The 21,423-nt window shown below is 49.9% G+C and overlaps 1 protein-coding gene and 1 long non-coding RNA gene across 2 annotated transcripts in view; both read right to left on the bottom strand.

The window, feature by feature from the left end:
- The window catches only part of LOC113974557, a 15,671-nt gene extending 12,093 nt beyond the window's left edge, over positions 1-3,578 (bottom strand). Inside the window, exons 1-2 of the long non-coding RNA XR_003536575.1 lie at positions 2,958-3,578; positions 800-802 (exon numbers count right to left, since the gene is read on the bottom strand). This is a non-coding gene — a long non-coding RNA (uncharacterized LOC113974557). The remainder of the gene's footprint in view (positions 1-799; positions 803-2,957) is intronic.
- The window catches only part of ELP3 (elongator acetyltransferase complex subunit 3), a 98,043-nt gene that overhangs the window by 65,410 nt on the left and 11,210 nt on the right, over positions 1-21,423 (bottom strand). The window contains exons 4-7 of the mRNA XM_027697768.1: positions 21,103-21,173; positions 18,174-18,237; positions 16,640-16,708; positions 15,668-15,822 (exon numbers count right to left, since the gene is read on the bottom strand). Of these exons, the coding sequence (XP_027553569.1) occupies positions 15,668-15,822; positions 16,640-16,708; positions 18,174-18,237; positions 21,103-21,173 (359 nt within the window). The remainder of the gene's footprint in view (positions 1-15,667; positions 15,823-16,639; positions 16,709-18,173; positions 18,238-21,102; positions 21,174-21,423) is intronic.

The following is a 21,423-nucleotide window of genomic DNA, read 5'->3' as shown; positions in this document are numbered from 1 at the left end:
CTCACACCAGAGAGCTCCATCCAGGACTGTCTTTCATGGGATGGGCTCACACCGTGAGGTCCATCCAGGACTGTCGTCCAGGACTGTCTCCCGTGGGATGGACTCACACCGTGGAGGTCCATCCAGGACTGTCTCCTGTGGGATGGACTCACACCAGAGAGCTCCATCCAGGACTGTCGTCCAGGACTGTCTCCCGTGGGATGGACTCACACTGTGGAGGTCCATCCAGGACTGTCTCCCGTGGGATGGACTCACACCATGGAGGTCCATCCAGGACTGTCTCCTGTGGGATGGACTCACACTGGAGAGCTCCATCCAGGATTGTCTCCCATGGGATGGGCTCACACCAGAGAGGTCCATCCAGGACTGTCTCCCATGGGATGGGCTCACACTGGAGAGCTCCATCCAGGACTGTCTCCCGTGGGAGGGACCCCACGGGAGCAAGAGAAGGACTTCAACTCCTCTCCCTGAGCAGCAGCAGAAACAACAACTGCCCGTGATCCCCATTCCCGTCCCCCTGCACCACTGGGGGGGAGGAGGAAGAACATGGAAGGAAGGAAGGTGTTTTTAAGATTATTTTACTTCTCACTCTTTGGCTCTGATCTTGTTAGTAATAAATTTAAGTACTATCCCCACTTGGATTGAGTTTTGCCCGTGAAGGTGATCAGTCACTGACCTCTCCCAGCTCTTATCCCGACTCATGAATCCTTTCCTGGCTTTTTTTCCTCTCCTTTGTCCAGTTGCAGAGGGGAGTGAGAGAGTGGCTTTAGTGGGGACCTACCACCCACCCAGGGTCAACCCACTACAAATGACAAGGAGGCAATGACGTTGGTCGGGGTGGGAGGGTTGGTTGGGTTTATTTTTATCTCATTTTATCTCATTTTAAATCGTTTGATATCACTCCCAGCGCTGACAGAGGACCTCTGGGCGAGGAGGCCGGAGCGTTGCCGGAGGGATCCTGCCATTCCTGCCAGCCTGAGATCCACAATTATCCCCCAAAGCCATAATCACTGCCTGCTCCCAGAGCACATCCAGGCAGGTCCTCAAAAGTCTGTCTTAGCTCAGGAAGTTAAAAAAAAACAAACCAACCCAGGACCACTGAACAGAAAGCCCTGACAAGACCTTCTAACAGCGTCAGCTCGTTTTCCCGAGCTCCCATCCATCAAGTTCAAGGCAAAGGCAACACAGGGAACTGTTTTTTTTTATTTCCCCAGCTACAAATTATCAGCAAGATGTAAGTGCAAACACCAGGACGAGCGAACATGTGCTGGAGTGAAATATTTCAAGCAAGAAAAACGAGTTGCAACCTTCTTTTTTTAACCTGCCTCCGTAAAAACGGAAGGTTTGGGGGGGGAAGCTAAAACAAGGGTAATTTGGACAAAACAGGGCTTGTCTCCTCCTCCCTCTGCCCTTCTTAAACCTGGCCCAGTGAGCAGAGCCTAATTATAGTCTTGGACACCAAAGGATTTGCATTTTTCCCACCACAGAAGCAGCAAGATGAGGTCCCAACATCCTCACACTGAAGCTCAGGGAGACCCAAGCATGGAACTGGATCTGTGGGTCCCTTTCCAGCTCAGGATATTCCATGATTTCATGATTCATCACCTTCAGATTGGAACTGGAGTGCCCATAAAAACTGAGCTGGAGGTGGAACAAGGGATCTGAAAGCTCCAGGATCACGAATGTTGTCCAAGACAAGTCCAAAGGTCTGTTTATCCCAATATTCCATCCCCCCCGTGGCTGGTGCTGATGCTTAGACCAGAGCAGTGGGATTTTCCTCTCCAGGGACTCCCTGGGAGGTGCCTTGGCAGCTCTCACTGGATATTTTTCCTATGGATGAGTTTGGTCACCCAACAAGGAACTGCACAAAAGCGATTCCTTCGTTTTTAATTCCCACTTCACCTGACAACCCCTCCTTCCTGTGGCACAAATCAACATTTATCCTTTTTTTTTAATCCACCCAGGACTCCACAAATCTCTATTATTCTATATCTCCCTATTCATAAATCTCTCAAATATCTTCTCCCTGGATCTCCAGCATCATTTTCCTCCTCCCTTCCCTTTTATTTTTAAAGGAAGAGCCGAGCCCAGGTTCCAGCTGTGAAGGCACTGCCGAAGGATGCAGCAGCACAGCACCATTTCCCACTTTGCTCCCCGTTCCCTTCATTAGAATTCCTCACCCTGAGCTGGTTTTTTAACTAATATCGAGCATCCAGCCTGTGTTTTTCTCACAGTTATCAACTGGAACTTTAAAAATCTGATTCCTGAGCGGCATCAGCCAGCCTGGAGCCCGTTGTTGTGCAGGAAAACAAGGAAAAATCTCATGTGCATGGCTTTCTATCTACACTGATTTCCTCCTGCCCCTTGGCTGTGGGTCAAAACAACCTGTTCCAGCACAGGTTCCTCTGGGACACACCTCTAACGACTTCCCTCCGCTGCATTAATTGATCACTAATTCCTTTTCCTAATACCTTTCCATTATTTCTGAATGCAATTATTCCCACATCGTGGTTTTTAGAAATCCAGGCAAAGCTCCACGTGTTTGTCAAACTTTGCTTCAGAGGAAAACCACACAATGTGTCGTTGGGAGCAGCCCATTGCAGGCAGCCAGAGGACAGGAATCCATCTTCCATCCGATGGAATCGAGCTTGATGGGAACGAGAACCTCGATCTGCATGAAGAGGGAGGTGCTTTGGGGTTTTTGGCAGCTAAAGAAAGCAAAAAACTTATCCTAGTAAATACAACACGTCAGCAAAACACAGGCTTTGCCAAGATTTCCGAAGGAAAAAAGGGAGTGAAGTGGCTGGAAAACGTCCCGGGTTCAGCCTGTCCATGAGGAGTGCACACAATTCCCTTCTCCATGAGCCAGATACTTTAAATTTCGGATTAATAAATGAATGGCAGTAAAAAAAACCCCAATTATTCATCTTCTGTGGAAGATATAGATAGTGAAATACACCGTCCTGGTCATTCCACACCTTACTGGTCATTCCACACCATCCTGGTCATTCCACACCTTCCTGGTCGTTCCACACCTTCCTGGTCATTCCACACCTTCCTGGTCATTCCACACCATCCTGGTCATTCCACACCTTCCCGGTCATTCCACACCTTCCTGGTCATTCCACATCTTCCTGGTCATTCCACACCATCCTGGTCATTCCACACCATCCTGGTTATTCCAGCTCTGGGTCTTGTGCAGCCAAAGGCAAAGGGATGGAGGATGGAAGGACAGGATGGTCGCCCCATACGCTCAACCAACCATTCCCAAACTCCTGCCCTTGCTTCCAGGACACTCTTATGGACTTTCTGTCTCCTTTAATTACCACTAATTGCATTTGACAATGACAACTAAAGGAAAGGAGCCGGGAATGTCGTGCTGAAGGACGTGATGAAGGGACAAAGAAGGAAGAAGAGGTTCAGACGAGGGAAGTTTGAAGGTGCTGTGAAGCTCTGGCCAAACTACAGCTCCTCTCCTCCTTAAAATCATGGAATCATGACCTTGCTCGGGTGGGAAAAGCCCTCTCAGATCATCAAGTCCAACCGTTCCCCCAGCACTGCCAAGTCCACCCCTAAACCCTCTCCCACAGGATTTTTTCCTACTTCAGCCCTCCCAGGCCACCAAACCCACACTGAAGTAGGGAAAAATCCCATGGGAGAGGGTTATCAGCCCCAAGGAGAATCACAGAATCCCAGGATGGTTTGTTTTGGAAGGGACCTTGAACATCATCCAGTTCTAACCCCGACATCTCTCACAATCCCAGGCTGCTCCAACGTGGCTTTGGACACTTCCAGGGATCCAGGGGTAGCCACAGCTTCTCTGGGAATTCAATCCTAGCCCTTCATCACTCTCACAGGGAAGAATTCCTTCCCAATCTCCCATCTCTCCCTGCCCTCTGGCAATGGGAATTCCCTGTGTCCTGTCCCTCCAGCCCTTGTCCCAAGTCCCTCTCCAGCTCTCCTGGAGCCCCTTTAGGCTCTGGAAGGGGCTCCAAGGTCTCCCTGGAGCTCAGTGTTTCCCTTTGACCCCTTGGAGCCACATTCCACAGGGATAGTCTGCTGAGAACCTCAGCCTGGAGCCATCCCAGCCAGTAGCACCATCCAGCTCCGTGGAATGACAGAATCCCAGACTGGTTTGGGTGGGAAGGGACCTTAAAGCTCATCTCATTCCAACTCCGACACCTCTCACTATCTCAGGTTGCTCCAACCTGGCCTTGGACACTTCCAGGGATCCGGGGGCAGCCACAAATTCTCTGGGCAATCAGTGCCAGGGCCTCACCACCCTCAGAGAAGAGCAATCCAAGGAGGAATTTCTCTCCAGGAATCCAGGACTAACACTGAACAGAGTCTCTTTGCTTCACCAAGCAACATAAAACCCAAAAAAGGAAAAAGCAGCTTTTAGCCCCATTTCAGCTGTTCCTTCTGTGGATTCCAGCACAATTTTATCTGACCTTTAGTTAAATTCCACCTCTGCCAGGAAATCGATCTCAGCTCTTCCCAGAGGGCAGGTTTTACTCCCCCATCCCCTTCTTTCTTTATCCAAGTGTAAGGAAGCAGATAATACATCCCAGGGACAACAAACTGTGTCACCCGAGAGCATCAGCTCATCACCCCGCTCCAGACAGCGGAACAAAGGCCGGAATAAAACTTCCAGGAGGAGATGCCCAAGATCTGCCCTCGATTTCCTCGCAGCTTTGCCGTGCAATTACTTCAGGAAAACTCGAAAAGAGCAACAATTTCCCCTGTCTGCTGCCAAATCGATACGATCAACCATTGGGTCATAATTACAGAGGCAGTTTACCGGGGAATTGTCGATCCGGAGTCGGAGGCGCGGAGGGGAAAAAAATCCTTACGCCTAAAACGGGGAGAGAAAAGGCACGACAGCCTCTCTTTTATTAAATCTAGACCGAAACTCGAGTTTTTCCGGCTCCATTTGATGAGAGAGACAAAATCAAGGGAGACTGACACATCCTTGGAAAAAACAGAGCTCCAATTTCACAGTTCCCGGCCCGATATTGGCTCACTGTGGCCTAAGGAAAGTCGCATATTCTCAGTAAGAACCACTCCTTAGCTGATATTGAGGGAAACAGCTCTGAAAACTCAAAAAGTCTTGCTGCACAGTGTCCAGCTTTGCAGTTCCTTCATGCACTTATTAAGCAGGATCTGGCTCATCCCCATCCGACTCGCAGATAAAACCATTTAACTCGAGGAAAGGAAAACAGCCTGACTTGCTGCTTTGAAGAAACAAGGGAATTGCAGCAATAAAATTATAAGGAGATCTAATAAAGAGCAGCCATCAGCCCAAAGTGCCGGGGCAAAGCTGTGGTTTAACTGAGTTGGTTCTCCTGCCAAGGCAATTCCAGTAAAGCTCATAGAATTCAGCTGTCATCATGGAATCAGCTGGGTTGGAAAGGACCTCTGAGATCAGCAAGTCCAACCCTTGATCCAACCCCGCCGTGGTTCCCAGCCCATGGCACTGATGCCACATCCAGTCTGGCCTTAAACACCCCCAGGGAAAGAGAATCCACCACTTCCCTGGGCAGCCCATTCCAAGGGCTGATTACTCTCTCTGGAAAGAATTCCTTCTGAATATCCAACCTAAACTTTCCCTGGCACAGCTGGAGGCCGAGCCCTCTTGCCTCACTGATTGCTGCCTGGGAGAAGAGCCCGATCCCACCCGGCTCCCCCCTCCTGGCAGGGAGTTGTGCAGAGGGATGAGGTCTCCCCTGAGCCTCCTCCTCTCCAGGCTGAGCCCCCCCAGCTCCCTCAGCCTCTCCTCACGGGAATTGTGCTCCAGTCCCTTCCCAGCCTCGCTGCTCTTCTCTGCACCTGCTCCAGCCCCTCCATGTCCTTCCTGAGCTGAGGGCCCAGAGCTGGACACAGCACTCCAGGGGTGGCCTCACAGGGGCACAATCCCTGCCCTGCTCCTGCTGCCACACTGATCCCGATCCAGGCCAGGATCCATCGGCCCTCTTGGCCCCCTGGGCACACTCTGGCTCCTGTTCAGCTTCCCGGTCATCCCAACTCCCAGCTCCCTTCCTGCCTGGCTGCTCTCCAGCCCCTCTGTGCCAGCCTGGAGCTGCCGGGGGTTGTTGTGGCCAAAGGGCAGGACCCGGCCCTTGGCCTTGTGGAACCTCATCCCATTGGAATCAGCCCCTGGATCCAGCCTGTGCAGGTCCCTCTGTAGAGCCCTCCTGCCTTCCAGCAGATCCACATTCCCCCTCAAGCTGTGACATCCTCACTCCTGAAAAAGGGGCTCAAAATCACAGGGGTTTGTTTTCTCCACAGGTGGAAAAACACATGTTCAGGTTTCCTGCAGGAGCTCCAGGAACTGATGGTGCCACTTGCCCAGCTCTGTTTGCTGCCTGTCAGAGCTCCAAGGTGCCAACAGCTGCTCATCCCTGCCCGAGGCTCGGAGCAACCTGGGATAGGGGCAGGTGTCCCTGCCCATGGAACAGGATAAGCTTTAAGGTCCCTCCCAATCTAAACTGTGCTGAGATTCTGGGATCCCACTCAACTTGTAGTGGTGGTTGACTCACTGTTTGGGAAATTATTTCAGATTTTAGTAGCTTAAAACGGGATCCTCCCTAAGCACAGACACCCCTGGCAGCTCCAGGGAGGATGGGCTGGATCCAAGGAGCAGGTTCCTGGAATGGGGTGAAGTCAAATGTTCTTCGTCACGGCTCCAACCCCCTGTGAATGGCACAACATGAACCCTGGGGCAGCTCTGGGCCCCTCAGACAAGAGACATATGGAGGGCTAGGGCATGTCCAGGGAAGGGAACAGAGGTGGGAAGGGGCTGGAGCAGCAGGAGTGGCTGAGGGAGCCGGGGGGGTGCTCAGCCTGGAGAAAAGAGGGATCAGGAGGAACCTTTTCCCACCCCACAACTCCCTGACAGGAGGGGGAAGCCAGGAGGAGTCAGGCTCTGCTCCCAGGGAACAAGGGACGGGACAAGGGGAGACGGCCTCCAGCTGTGCCAGGGGAGGTTCAGGTTGGATATTGGGAACAATTCCTTCATGGAAAGGGCGGTCAGGCACTGGAATGAACTTCCCAGGGCAGGGGTGGAGTCTCCATCCCTGGAAATGTTCAAAAAAGGTGTGGATGTGGCACTTGGAGACACGGGTCAGTGGTGAACACGGTGGTGGTGCTGGTTGATGGTTGGACTGGATGATCCTAAAGGTCCTTTCCAAATTTAATTATTCCACGATTCTGTGATCTGGAAAGGAGAATGGAACCAAAACCCAACACTGGGAGAAACAGGAGCATCTTGCACAAAGCTGTGCTGCAATAAGAACCGGCACAAGCTCAAGGAGTCAGGGATGAAGAAGGAAACACCTCCTGTCCCAGCCCACAACAGAGCCAGGACTCTTAGTGTGGGATCAGATCATGGATGCAAAGACCCACATTGAGCTGGGCTTAGTCAGAGAGACACAGACCCAGCATGAGCTGGATCCCTCTCCATGGATTTCATCCCATCAGGCACCCAGCTCACACAGACACATCAGAGCTGAGCTCTCTTAACCCACAAGCTGAACCCACACCTCACCTCAGAGCTGCCAGAGGAAAGGGGAATGTTATTTATATCCAAGGAACAAAGGTCCTTCCCACTAAAATCAGAATTCTTAGAGCAGCACAGAAACTATCTCGGGAGCTGAACCGGGCAAAGGTCTTGGAGAAAAAGGGGGGAAAAAAAGGAGGTAATTGTACAACCCAAGGCCCAGACACAGGGTGGGCAAATCAAGGCTGCACAAACACTCCCCACCTCTCCAGCTCTGCCAGTTTTTTGAGGATCCAGCTTCCCAAAGCTCTGGGTCACGAGGAGGCACCGACTCCCAGAGCACATCTGCTGCCACAGAGACGGATTTCATGGGCAAGCAGCCCCTGCTCTGCCTGGCACAGCGTTCCCAAAAGCGCCAGGAAAACCACTCCCTGACAAAAGAACGAAAATTAAACCTGCCTTTTCATTTTTTTTCCCCTTTTTCCATGCCTGTTGCGCCCACCACGCCGCCAGAAAATGAGTTTTCTTTTGAATTAATTTAGCGCTGCTGAAAGGCAGAGGAGCTGAGCCTTACACCAGCAATGAGCCAAGCACAGCACAGCTGAGGGAACCATAAAACACAGCTCACTCTCTCACCAGGCTCATTTCAATTTGGGCTGCAGAGCAATCTCTGCTGAAGGAAAAAAAAAAAGGGGAGAGCGTGGATCCCACGCTGGTTCTCCAAGGTATGGGAATGTCGGTCTAGGATCGGCCGCGTCCTCACGGAGCTCAAGGAAATCACTGAGGGTTGAGCTTGGAAAATCAGATTCACCTGTGATCCACAGGACAGTATAAATGGCAGGGAAATGAACCCAGAAAGCTTATTTATGCACAGCACACTTAATTTGGGACGTTCCTTTCGGAACTGTGTCATGTTTGTACGAACAGGTGAGCGAGGACGAGCGAAGCTCCGCGTCCGCTTCCCGATCCCGGCTGACGGCTCGGATCCCACCCCACCATTAACGCTCCGGCGTTCAGGTCACCGGAGAACTTGTTATTCCTGCCAAATTACCCCCGGCACGGCGGCGGAGCGGCGAAGGGGAGAGCAGAATTCCCCTTGGCAGGTGGTCAGCAGCAATTTGCTGCAAATGTGGCAGGGAAAGAGGCAGCGAAATTCATTATTTAGCTCTGACAATGTCATGACCGCCAAGACCAGCAGCTTTTCCACCAGCTCGTCATAAAACACGGATTGGGATCATTTATAAATATTGTTCAATTCGGTGTAGCTCCAGCTCCTGATGGGAATAAACACTGACACCTTGTAATCCTTGGGGGGGGGAGAAGACATTTGGTTCCAGCTCTGCCCCAGAAAACCTGAAGTCACTGCTATCGAACGCCCAGAAATGTGTAGGAATGGTTTCCTCACCCCCACCTTCCCCAGCTTGTGTTTAAACCCAATTATTTCACACGCAGGAGAAAAGAGTAACAGGACAGATAACTGGAAGAAAAAAAAATCCCATTCCGGAACTGCAGGAGGAAAAAAGGATGAACCATAAGGAGATTAGGATCTGCTGAAATGACTTTCACTGAGATATCTCCCCAAATAACAGAAGTCACAGCAGTTCAAAGTTGGGTCTCGGCAAAAAAGCAGCAAAGCAGAAGTAATGGGATGGCAACAAAGGGCTAAATTTCCTCAAATTCTGCCAAGGCTTATCTGTACTGGAGGCATTTAGGGATAAACACTCGGCAATAAACAGGTTTTAATGGCAAACATGGAATGGTTTGGGTGGGAAGGGATTTTAAAGATCATCCAGTTCCAACCCCTGCCGTGGGCAGGGACACCTTCCACTAGCCCAGGTTGCTTCAAGCCCTGTCCAACCTGGCCTTGGACACTCCCAGGGATCCAGGGGCAGACACAGCTTCTCTGGGAATTCTAGACCAGATCCTCAACACCCTCACAGACAACAATTCCTTCCCAATCTCCCATCTCTCCCTGCCCTCTGGCAGTGGGAAGTCATTCCCTGTGTCCTGTCTCTCCAGGCCCTTGCCCCCAGTCCCTCTCCAGATCTCCTGGAGCCCCTTTAGGCTCTGGAAGGGGCTCCAAGCTCTCCCTGAATCCTTCTCTTCTCCAGCCTGGACATTCCCAGCTCTCCCAGCCTGGATCCAGAGCCTGACATTGGATCCATCCACAGCCCAACTCCTCTCTGGGAAGGAGTTCAGGGAACAAGGAGGTTCCCTGGGAATCTTGGGACTCAGGGCAGGGTCTCCCTTCCCCTTTCCTGCCTTTTCCATCCCTGACTTCCATAAAAATCCCTCTAAATGGATTCTAACCTGATTCTCCTTTATCATGGAATCATGGAATGGTTTGGGTGGTAAAGGACCCTAAAGCTCAACCCGTTCCACCCCTGCCATGGGCAGGGACACCTCCCACTATCCCAGTTTGCTCCAAGCCCCGTCCAACCTGGCCTTGGACACTTCCAGGGATGAGGATCCACAATCTGTGCCAGGCCTTCCCCACGTGGCTCCCGCACCGCCGACGAGTCCCATCCAAAGCCAGAAACAAAGAAAACCTGCTTTTCCAGCCCATTAGGAGCTGGGCTCCAAATTTCTGGGAACAAAAGGGAATTTGAGGCAGAATCTCTGCTGTAAAAGATCTGGCACTAAAACAAGAGCCAGTTATCTCCTGCCTGGCACGGAGGAATCTCATCCCGGCCAGATGTCCGGAGGGATTTGACAGATGAGCTCTCATGGATTCAGCCACAGCAATTTGCAATGTTGCTGCCTCCTGCTATTCCCTCCCTTCCTTGCCAGGACCTGCTGTGGACATGGGAGGGGATGTGGAACCAGAGAGCTCCCACATCCCTGCGCTGCCCAAATTCCCGCTGGAATCGGAGCGTAAGCCGCCAATTAAAGCTGGAGCTGGAAGGGCTTCAAGAGCCTCCCTGTCACTGCACCTCCTCGTTAGGGCACGTCCAGGGGTGAGATGTGACCATCAAACCCTGGCAACGTGTAGCAGGTCAACTTCCCACAGGCAGGGAAGGAATTTGCCTTCCCAAAAATCGCTCTCCCGCCCAGACTCTGTTAATCTGGCACAGGGGGAGCTCCGGCAGCCGAAGGGGGGATGGGGATGTTTGGCTGCCTGCTCTGGAAGGGGTGGCCTCAAGCAGAGGGTCCAGGTAGATCATAGAATCATGGGATCATAGAATCATGGGATCATAGAATCATGGAATCATAGAATCATAGAATTCCAGAATCAGCCAGGTTGGAAAAGAGCTCCGAGATCATCGAGTCCAACCCTGGATCCAACCCCACCATGGTTCCCAGCCCATGGCACTGATGACACATCCAGTCTGTCCTTAAACACCCCCCGGGAAGTGACTCCATCCCCTCCCCTGGGCAGCCCATTCCATAGGCTGATCACTCTCTCTGGAAACAATTCCTTCCTAATATCCAACCTGACCCTCCCCTGGCACAGCTGGAGGCCGAGCCCTCTTGTCCTACTGCTGGTTCCTGGAAGCAGAGCCCGATCCCACCTGGCTCCCCCCTCCTGGCAGGGAGTTGTGCAGAGGGATGAGGTCTCCCCTGAGCCTCCTCCTCTCTGGGCTGAGCCCCCCCAGCTCCCTCAGCCTCTCCTCACGGGAATTGTGCTCCAGTCCCTTCCCAGCCTTGTTGCTCTTCCCTGGACCTGCTCCAGCCCCTCCATGTCCTTCCTGAACTGAGGGCCCGGAGCTGGGCACAGATGGGAGGAGAGCAGTGCCCTCTCCGGTGTCCCCAGCAGTGACTCACTGCAGAGGCTGAGTCAAAGCCGGGTTATTTTTGCTGGAGTCACAACGAGTCCTCAGAAAACACAATTAAGGGACATCAGTGGAACAAGCAGCCACGTGTCAATGGAGCCCCTGGATTTAGGGCATTGGTCCTTGTAATCACAAGGTAAAACAGGGTTGCTGTGACCCCTTTCCTGGAGATTTCCTCGTCACACGTGTCTGAAATGCAGGCAGGGAGCCAGGGAAAGGCACAAGGTGCTCACTTGTGACCCCACATAACTTCACTGAGGGGCTGTGTCCTAAAAGTCGAGCCAACAGGCTAAATTTTGGTTAAATTACAGCCCCAGCTGTAAAAATAAAAAGCAATTTTTCCCTGTAGAAACCTCCATAAAAGACCTCAAACCTTATTTGGGCAAATTCCAACAGTTCAAGAAAAGTGATTCCCAGTTGGGTTTCAAAAGGCCTCAGGAGCTCCACATCCCAAACCAACCCCTGCTGGCACCGCCAGTGCTCAGGGTTTGGGTTTGTTCCTCCAGGGGCCAAGAGGTCCTAAACTGGGCACACAATAACCCAGGTTTTACAAATCCTGTGTCTTCTCTTCCAGCAGAGCTCTGAAGTAGCTGGATCTCCCCACTTCCCAAAAAAATCAAGATGGCTTTTGGGGGATCTAAAGGAAACTTCCCTCCCCACCAGGAAAGGTTTGGGTGGATGGAAAGCCCATCCAGTTTTGGATTAGGGAAATTTTAGGGAAATAGTTTGCTGTGCACCTGAATATTGGCACAGGAATATCAGGCATGGAAGTGACTGGAATCACACAACAGGAGGTTCCAACAACGTTATCTCCTTCTTACTTTGCCACATCCAACTTAATCAAACATCAGACAACTCATCAGGCTGTTAAAAAATCGAAAATAATTTAGATGCATTTTTAAGGACTGAAATCACAGAAACCATGGAATTGTTTGAGTGGGAAGGGACCTTAACACTCATCCTGTTCCAACCCCTGCTGTGAGCAGGGACACCTTCCACTATCCCAGGTGGCTCCAAGCCCTGTCCAACCTGGCCTCGGACACTTCCAGGGATCCAGGGGCAGCCACAGTTTCTCTGGGAAAGCTGTGCCAGGGCCTCCCCACTCTCCCAGCCACCTAATCTTTAATTTAAACCTACTTTATTTGAGTTTGAAGCCATTCCCTGTGTCCTGTCCCTCCAGCCCTTGTCCCAAGTCCCTCTCCAGCTCTCCTGGAGCCCCTTTAGGCACTGGAAGGGGCTCCAAGGTCTCTCTGGATCCTCCTCCTCTCCAGGTGAACCCCCCCAGCTCTCCCAGCCTGGCTCCAGAGATCTCCACCAAAGGCTTGATGTCGCAGCCCGAGGAGCTGCAGGGACGCACGTCCTGGAGGGACCTTTCTGCCACCCACCTTTCCCAGCACATCCAAGCTCTCCTTGGGGCTCGTTCCCTCATTACCAGTCAGCTCCAGGCTCCGGCAGGTGCTCAGCCCCGGGGAGCCGAGCGTGAGTCACGGTGGCAGCTCCGTGTGCCCGGCGCCTCCAGTGACTCACGGGTCAGGTGAGAGGAGCGAACTGCTGGGGAGCAGCAAATTTCCCACTCCCATGTGCCTTTTTACACCTCCCTGCCTGATTGTCCTCAGCCCAGGCAGCTGCAATCAAGCCGATGCTTCCGCCTGATGGGAGCAGCTCCCGGAGAAAGATGGATTTCTCCGGCGTGCGGGAGGGGGAAAAAAAAGGTGTCTCACGGTGATTCTTTAGCGGTAATTGCAAAGCTCCTCCTGAAGAAGAAGGGAAGCTTATCAGCAAGTCCACAACCTGGCTTGACAGGCATCCAGAAGGGCCCAGAAATCTCCTAAGTGGCGCTCTCAGCTGAGGAAAATTAAAACTTCTCAGTCATGTTGCAAACCCTCTCCAAAACAAAGATCCCCTCCGGCTCCGCAATTCTTCACTTGTTCCTGGGCCAACTTATTTCTCAGGCAAACCAAAGCACCCCAAGCAAAGACTTCTGTCTGAATACACTTAAATGTTTATTACCCCACGAGGGAGGTGCTGCAGAAATATTAAAGACCAGCAGCACTTTCTCAGGGAATTCATTTCCTTCCTTCACTCACGACAGTCTCTAGGAAAGCCTCGAATTTTCCCTGATTATCCTTTCAAAAATCCCACTTTTTGCTGGTGAATTCATGTATTTATCTGCAAGAAAAACTGAGGACAACTCAAAATATCAGCTGGAGTCCAAGGGCTGCCACAGTCTGAGGATTTATTTCTTTATCCAGACTCGCAGTGCCCGTTCCTGGTGAGGAACAGGATCGACCTCCACGACCGGCTCTGGTTGGAACCGCACGGAATCACATCCTTTTTATCAGATTAACTGGGACCAGAAGCCACAGTGGGCTGACCAAGACAAAGTATTATAAGAAGAAAATTGAGAATTACGTCAAGAGGAGGATGTCAGATTGATGAGTCCCTTCAGAGCTGCTCAGTTCAGACCCTGCAGGTCAGTGTGCCGCTGTCACCGGAAAGACAGCCTTGGACACGGAGCAGAGCCCGAGTTTAGGACAAGGAAAAGAAATTACTGGCCAAAAGGGGAAAAAATAACGGACAAAAAGGCAAAAACTGTGGTCAGAGTTAGGTGGATTTGGGCTCTGAGCAGCCTGGGATAGCGGGAGGTGTCCCTGCCCCTGGAACGAGATGAGCTTCAAGTTCCCTTCCAACCCAAACCATTCTGGGATTCCGGGGTTCTGTCACAACATCTAAAGTTAAATAAGGATTTGCACGAGGTTGAAAAACCTCCAGGCTCCCAGAATCCCACTAAAAATAAGGGATGAGAGAGCCCAGATCCCAGGCTGCTGCAGAATGCACGACATAAAACCTGTAAAATTCTGTCCCTATCCCTCATCCCTCATGGCCTCTGCTGATGGAAGGAGTGAGGGAGATGAATCCTCACACACACAGAGAAATAAATCCAACCCTGACTGCTTATTTCAAGTGTCATTGACAATCTCAAAACAATGCTGCAGCGACACAGTAAAAGAGCTAAACTCAAGAAGGGCTGATTCATTTGAAGCCCATTTTCTCGCCTCTGGAATATTTGGGAAGTGTAACTTGAGTAACTCCCACGTAACTCCATTTACCGAGCACTTAAAGTTGAGTTTTATGTTAAAAATATAAGCCTTTATTTATCTGCTGCAAGAGCCCACACGTTGTCAGGGGCAGGTTTTGTCACACTCCCGTGTGCTCTGACTTCAGAGTCACTTTGGGTTTGCAGCACTTCAAACTCCCCGGTCACACGGTCTGTGGCGTAAACAGTCCCCTTATTAATCTGCAGAGCAAAGGCCAGGCTGCTCAAAAAATTATTTTAGGCCCAAGAAAATTAGCTGGACACCTGCAGCAGGGAAAAAAAAAATAAAATATGGGCTAACCACCTCCTCCTGAATCACAGCATTAATTCGGGCAGATGACCTGCAGCCACCACATCCCTCTCCCTGTGTGTGTCCTTCAGTGCTCACAGCCAGGCCACCAGAGCAAAGGAAAAGCAATTCTTTTCCCAACTTGTTGTTTTATCTCGGGAAAATCCACCCGGGAAGAGCAGCAGAGCACTTTTTTGTTTGGTCTTCTGAGTGACAAGAGGAAAAAACCGAAGAGAACCAGCAGAAGCGTTTGCTGCCCTCCAGAGGAAAACCGAATTGTTACAGCTTTAAAACACAAAGGCAGACATGAAGCACTGGTCCTGCTCAGTTCTAAAATCACTTTTTTTTTCTTGTGGATAATGGTACCAAGGCAAACCCACTGCACTGAACAACGACAAGGCAGCAAAGTGGGGGATTCTCCCCGAGTTTTAACAGTTCCAAACCACCAAATCCCTCCTTTTTCTCCTCAGAAATGCACTGAAAAGTTCTGTATTTCACGATGGGGATGCACACAAACAAAGCAGCCTCCGAGTTTCAGTTTCTCAGCAGCTGTAAAACGGGAAGAGCATCTCCCTGTCACTCCAAAATGCTGCATTTGAGACTGCAAGGGGCTCGGAGCTCGGAGCGCTGACGCTCTCCGGGGTGAGTCATTCCTTACGGGAGCTGACGTCTGGCCTCCCTCAAAAGGCAGGAGCAGCTCTCCCCTTCCCAGCTCCAGGAAATAAATCCCATGGCAATGGCATTCGTCACAACTCCCCAGCAAGGTGATGAGGCAGAAAAGGCACAAGCCCACAAGGAATGCCAAGGAATTAGAAGGAGTTCAGCGATTCCCCCGTGAGGGGGTAGAGAGACCGAGGGGGGGGGGTCTGTCTTCTGCAGGGCTATAAATATTCTGTGCCTGAAATCATATTTGGACAAACATTCCCTTAAAAAAAATAAAATTCTCTTCAGTGTTTTCTGCTCTTACACCAATCTGAAACAACTCCCTGAAGGAAAAACCAGGTTCTTACCTGACGGCCTCCGCCACGTTGTTGGAAGTGTGACCCGACAGGGCGTCGTGAAGGTTTCTGATGAAATAATCTCTGTATTCCTCAGGCAAAGCCATGAAGGTTCCACCCATCACAATAAACTCCACTTTATCCACGCTGTGGCCCAACTGCTTCAGCTAGAAAATTAAAGGTATCATGGAAAAATTGCTGTTTTGTTTGTATAAAAGACTCCTCTGTGAGCCCAGATTTTCTCACGCCGCGTTTTTCCTTGTTGTGTCTTTTGTGGATGACAAACCACTGATATTTCTGTCTAGATTTCTTGTAAACCTTCTAAAGAACAAAAAACAACCCTCAAAAGTTATTTTTCTGCTGCAAGAAGGCAGTGCAGATATCGAGCCCAGCGCAGGGGATTTTCCTGGCAAAGCAGAATGATTTGAGCTGGTGGAGTTAAACTGGGCCCAGTTTGAAACCAGTTTAGACACGGCCAGAAGGAAAAAAAAAAAATCCTTGCATTTGCCTCAATCCCTGCAGAACCAACTCTCCTTGTAAATTTGAGAGAGAAAAGGACCCCAGTGAATCCATGGAGATTTTTCCATGAAAAAAAACCAGAAAACCAGAACAGGACTGAGAAACTCTTCAGATCCTCTGATTCTCCAGAGAAGACTCCAGTAAATTAATTTTGGTAGGAAAGCCACTATTTGAGTACTAAATTCCCAAGGTAATTCCCAAGAATTAGGAACTGCCAGAGAGGTTCAGTAGAATTTTGCTGGAATAGGATCAACAGGATCTCCTATTAATAATCAGGTGTTGTACAAGATCTTATAAGAGGTTCAAAAGTCATTATTAAAAGGTCTACAATGAATTTTTCCACGGGGATCAGGTCAGGCAGGATTAGAACTCAGAGCTGCTGACCACACAGCCCTTCTTCCAGGCAATGAAATAAAAGTCATTATTTTCATCACAACCACAAGGAATTTCCAAAAAAAAATGTACCTGTTCCACTCTGTGCCGGGTCTGGAGATAGGGATCGTAGCGAGCCCGGATGGCCCTCATGGATGTGGGCTGGAAAACACAAGGAGGTGCACTTTGTGAACTTTTTTTTTTTTTTAAAAGCAGTGAAAAAGACCAAAAAGACCAAAAGGACAACTTTTTAGCATTGAAACAGATGCTCCTCCAGCCTCCAAATCCTAACTGACCTTCAAACTCACACAGAGCCCATCCGACTGGAAATACGAATCTGGCTCCTTATATTTGAAAAAAAACAATCCAACAAAACACATTTTTGTCCTGAATGGCAACAAGACCTAAAATGAACATGATAATTTTTTCAATTTTTAGTGCACTGCAACAGCTAAAGAATCTCTGCAGTGACTCTCAAAAGTATGACAAAAACCACAAAGTGTTTTTCGAGGCACTTTTTCCCTCCCGTTCCTTTTATTACCTTTTCACTTGCACAACTCACCCAAGCAACACCCTCTAGAGCTCAGTCTGGACTGGAATATTCTTTAAATTAAATGTATTCCTTCAATTAAAATCCCTAATAACTTACTTTTTCAATTACTAGCTGATGGAAGCCTATTAATAATACTCCAAGAAGGTTTTCAAGGATCTTGTGTATCCTGGATTTTCCTGGTATTTCCTATCTGTTCTATTCAAAGCTCTAAGGGATGAGGACTCTTAATCATGCACAACTCCCACATGCTGGTTTTACTAAAAAAATGATTAAAGAAATTAATACCACAGCCAAAAAAACCCCCATGAATCATAAAGCAGTTACATATTCCCAGGATTTTCCTGCTTAATGGGACAAGTTTCCAGTCCCTGAGAAGTGGATAATAACAAAATCCCTACTAAAAGGATGCTGCATCAGTGTTTATCAAATTAATCCAGTTTGTATTTTATCCCATTTGGCTGCTTTACTTCCCTGCTACAGCTTTTTATTGTTAAAACCAGCCACGATAATTTAGCCCCAGGATCAGCTGCTGTTAAACTTCCTCCAGACAACAGGAGGGCATTATTTTGAAAATGTATATATATATTTAGTGGGATATCAGTGCAGACAGAGAGACAAAAAGGGAATGAATGTAATTTCAGAGGCATCAACAGCTAAAAAATAAGCTTTTTTTCCAAAATTTATACTCTTTTTAATCCAATCCTGCAGGTTGGGCAGGACTGAGAGCAATCCCAGTTAGGACTGGGAGCTCAGGGCTGTGTCCTGCCCATCTTTGAGAAGAGACATCCCAAAAGCTCTCCACATCCCTAGGGAAGTGTTTGATGCTTCATGTTAAAATATTCCCATGTGAAGGCACAATTTTTACTCATTTTACTCATTATTTACAGGGATTGAGCAGAATTTCCACTCCTACAGTTGTGCTGCTTTAGATTTCAAAGTTTATAAAGGCTGGTTTTGGTTTTTATCCTTGCAATTTTGGGTGTGTTTGTAGGCATAAAGAGCAGCCTAACCCCAAGCCAGGTTTATGGAGTGTTGGGAATGTTGGGAATGCCTTCCAGCAGACCAAAGCAGTACCTCATATCCAGTGTAAGACTGTGTGGAATATTCAAAATCCGAGTCGGGTCCACCTGGGCAGTATCTGCCAATGTAAAAGGAGAGAAAAAAGGGATCAAACTCAAACAATTCCAATGAGAGAACCTCCAGGAGAGCTGGAGAGGGACTCGGGACAAGGGCTGGAGGGACAGGACACAGGGAATGGCTTCCCACTGCCAGAGGGCAGGGAGAGGTGGGAGATTGGGAAGGAGTTGTTTGGCTGGGAGGGTGTTGAGGGTCTGGGAGGGAATTCCCAGAGAAGCTGTGGCTGCCTCTGGATCCCTGGAAGTGTCCAAGGCCAGGCTGGAGCAATCTGGGATAGTGGGAGGTGTTTCTGCCCATGGAACTGGATGAGGTTTATGGTCCCTTCCCACCCAAACCAGTCTGGGATCCTGTGATTCCACTGAGTTGGAGAATGCTCCAGGTTGGGATGGCTCCAGGCTGGGTTTAGAACCAGAGACCTCAGAGCCCCTTCCAGAGCCTAAAGGGGCTCCAGGAGAGCTGGAGAGGGACTGGGGACAAGGGTTGGAGGGACAGGACACAGGGAATGGCTTCCCAGTGCCAGAGGGCAGGGAGAGGTGGGAGATTGGGAAGGAGTTGTTTGGTTGGGAGGGTGGGGAGGGGCTGGGCTGGAATTCCCAGAGAAGCTGTGGCTGCCTCTGGATCCCTGGAAGTGTCCAAGGCCAGGTTGGATTCCCTTGGAGCAACCTGAGATAGTGGGAGGTGTTGCAGTTGGAACTGGCTGAGCTTTACAGTCCCTTCCAACCCAAACCATTCTGGGATTCCATGATATCCAGGAATGCTGAGGGGAACTGAGCCTTTCCATGTTTACAAACACCAAGTGCACAGTGCAAAAACAGTTGTTCCATCCAATTTTAATGGGAATGGGATGTCAAAAACCAGTTCAGACCTGTCAAATGGCTACACCCACCTCAAACAACCTGGTAAGACTTTCCAGAAGCAAAATGTGCTGTAAAAAAACTCTCCCCTAATTAGAGGGATTCTGGAACGTGGCTTTATTTTAGGGAGCAGCCATGCTGCTGTAAAATTAGAGGGGTTTTTTGCCAAAAAACCCTCTAATTTTACAACCATTAACAATTCCAGTATTTTCCACCCTTCCATGAAGAACATAACCATGTTTGATGGAAAAATATGATTTTTTTCTTTGGTGTGGAAAGATGTAAAATAGAGACATCACCCCCTTACACAACCTAATTCTCCAGGAATTTATAGAATTTAAACATCTTGATGGTGAGGAAGCTCATCTACATTTGTTTTCTGAGCTTAGGAACGTGATATTTAACAAACACAGCATTCTAAGTGCTCAAGGATGATCTCAGACAGGAGGGTTGGCAACTCCTCCTGCTCCAGCTCCGGTAGGAAAGGTAAAAGAGCAGCCAGGGAATTGTTACTTACGGGGCAGATCCCAACTGCACAGACACCACCTCTCAAATCAGGCCCGTTTGCTTCCCAGGATAATTGATGATTTTCCTCCCTGCCTGCCCTGCAAACTCAAGCCAAGTCATCTCTGCCATCATTACCTAATTAATTACCGGATTACTGCCCCAAATTAATTGGCTGGCAAAAGTTGTGCAGTGCAAGGGAAGACACTTCCCACACGGCATCACCCGGAACAGCTCCGAAACCAGCTCACTCTGTGTCAGGCAATGCTCTGGTGTTTTGGGAATGACGAGGTGGGAAGAGAAGGAATGTTTTGGAGTAGAGGAGCTAATTGGCTTAGGAAGAGCACGGATAGGTGCCCAAAGTCAAGCAGGGGTGAGACACCTCGAGGAAAACCCAGCCTGTGTTTCTCGACTCTGATAAAACTCGGAGCTGCTCCCTCGATGCCAGGAGCTCTTGGCAGCTGGAGGCCTTTCCTTCCATCTGTGCTTTCCTTCCCTCATTCCAGAGCCAGGCAGAGCCAGACTGTCCCACCTGTTCCTCCTCAGGTGGCTCTCACCTCACCGGTCTTCCAAAATTCCCAGATTTCTCCCAAATTTCTCAGCTCTGTTGCTTTCCTGTAATTCCTCTCCAATCTCTCTGTGTGCCCCAGCGACACACACAACCACCCCTGCACGCCCTAGAGCAGTGAAACAACTTATTTATATTAATTAATACATTCTCCTGCTCACTGTACTCGTGAAACTGTAAATCTACTGGGGTGTGTTGGGTTTGGCCCGTGGAAAAGGTTTGTTCCTTGAAGAAAAGCTGAAAATAAGCAGAATTTTTTAGCGTGATGTGCAGGAATCAGCGACCTGCAACTTGGCAGCTGTGCAGAAAGGAAGCTCATCCCCAAAAGAAGGCTCCTGAAATGCTGGATTTAGACAGAAATACTGGAAAACTGTCCTCTTGGGTCATGGAATCATAGAATGGTTAAGGTGGGAAAAGGACTCCAAGATCATGGAGTCCCAACTGTTCCCCCAGCACTGCCAAGGCCACCCCTGAGCCATGTTCCCAAGGGCCACATCCACAGGGATTTTAAACCCCTCCAGGGATGGGACTCCATCCCTGCCCTGGGCAGCTGTGACAGTGCCTGACAACCCTTTCCATGTAGGAATTGTTCCCAATATCCAACCTGAGCCTCCCCTGGCACAGCTGGAGGCTGTTCCCTCTCCTCCTGTCCCTTGTTCCCTGGGAGCAGAGCCCGACCCCCCCCCCCCAGCTCCACCCTCCTGTCAGGGAGTTGTGGAGAGGGAAAAGGTCCCCCTGACCCCTCTTTTCTCCAGGCTGAGCCCCCCCAGCTCCCTCAGCCTCTCCTGCTGCTCCAGCCCCTTCCCCAGCTCCGTTCCCTTCCCTGGACATGCTCCAGCCCCTCCATGTCTCCCTTGTTGGGAGTGTCCCAGAGCTGCCCCCAGCCCTGGAGGTGCCCCAGCAGTGCCAGCACAGGGCACACCTCTGCTCTGGTACTCACACACAGATGTTGCCCGTGAAGTTGATGTGTGGGCACCGGTGTGGTTTGCACATCACAGCCACGACCGCGATCTGCAAAATCAGAGCAGAGAAACGGCAGTCATTGCTCCTGAAGTCACTAAAATAAAGTGCATCTGGGAAGGCTTTGTGTACATGTGCATCTGCCAGGCTATTTTAAGATGTTCTGCGCTCAGTCTGGCACCTAAAATATCTGGGAGTTAACCCCTGAAGGAGAAAAGGAAAATATCAAGGAGCAGGAATCCTATTACTTAAATATTTTCACCTTTCAGGGTATATTTGAGTCTGTTATAAAAAAACAGGT

This window comes from Neopelma chrysocephalum, unplaced genomic scaffold, assembly GCF_003984885.1.
Source record: "Neopelma chrysocephalum unplaced genomic scaffold, ASM398488v2 Primary Assembly neopelma1_123, whole genome shotgun sequence".
NCBI lineage: Eukaryota > Metazoa > Chordata > Aves > Passeriformes > Pipridae > Neopelma > Neopelma chrysocephalum.
The sequence above is the reverse complement of the archived record's forward strand: the minus strand, read 5'-3'. Positions and strand labels throughout refer to the sequence as shown.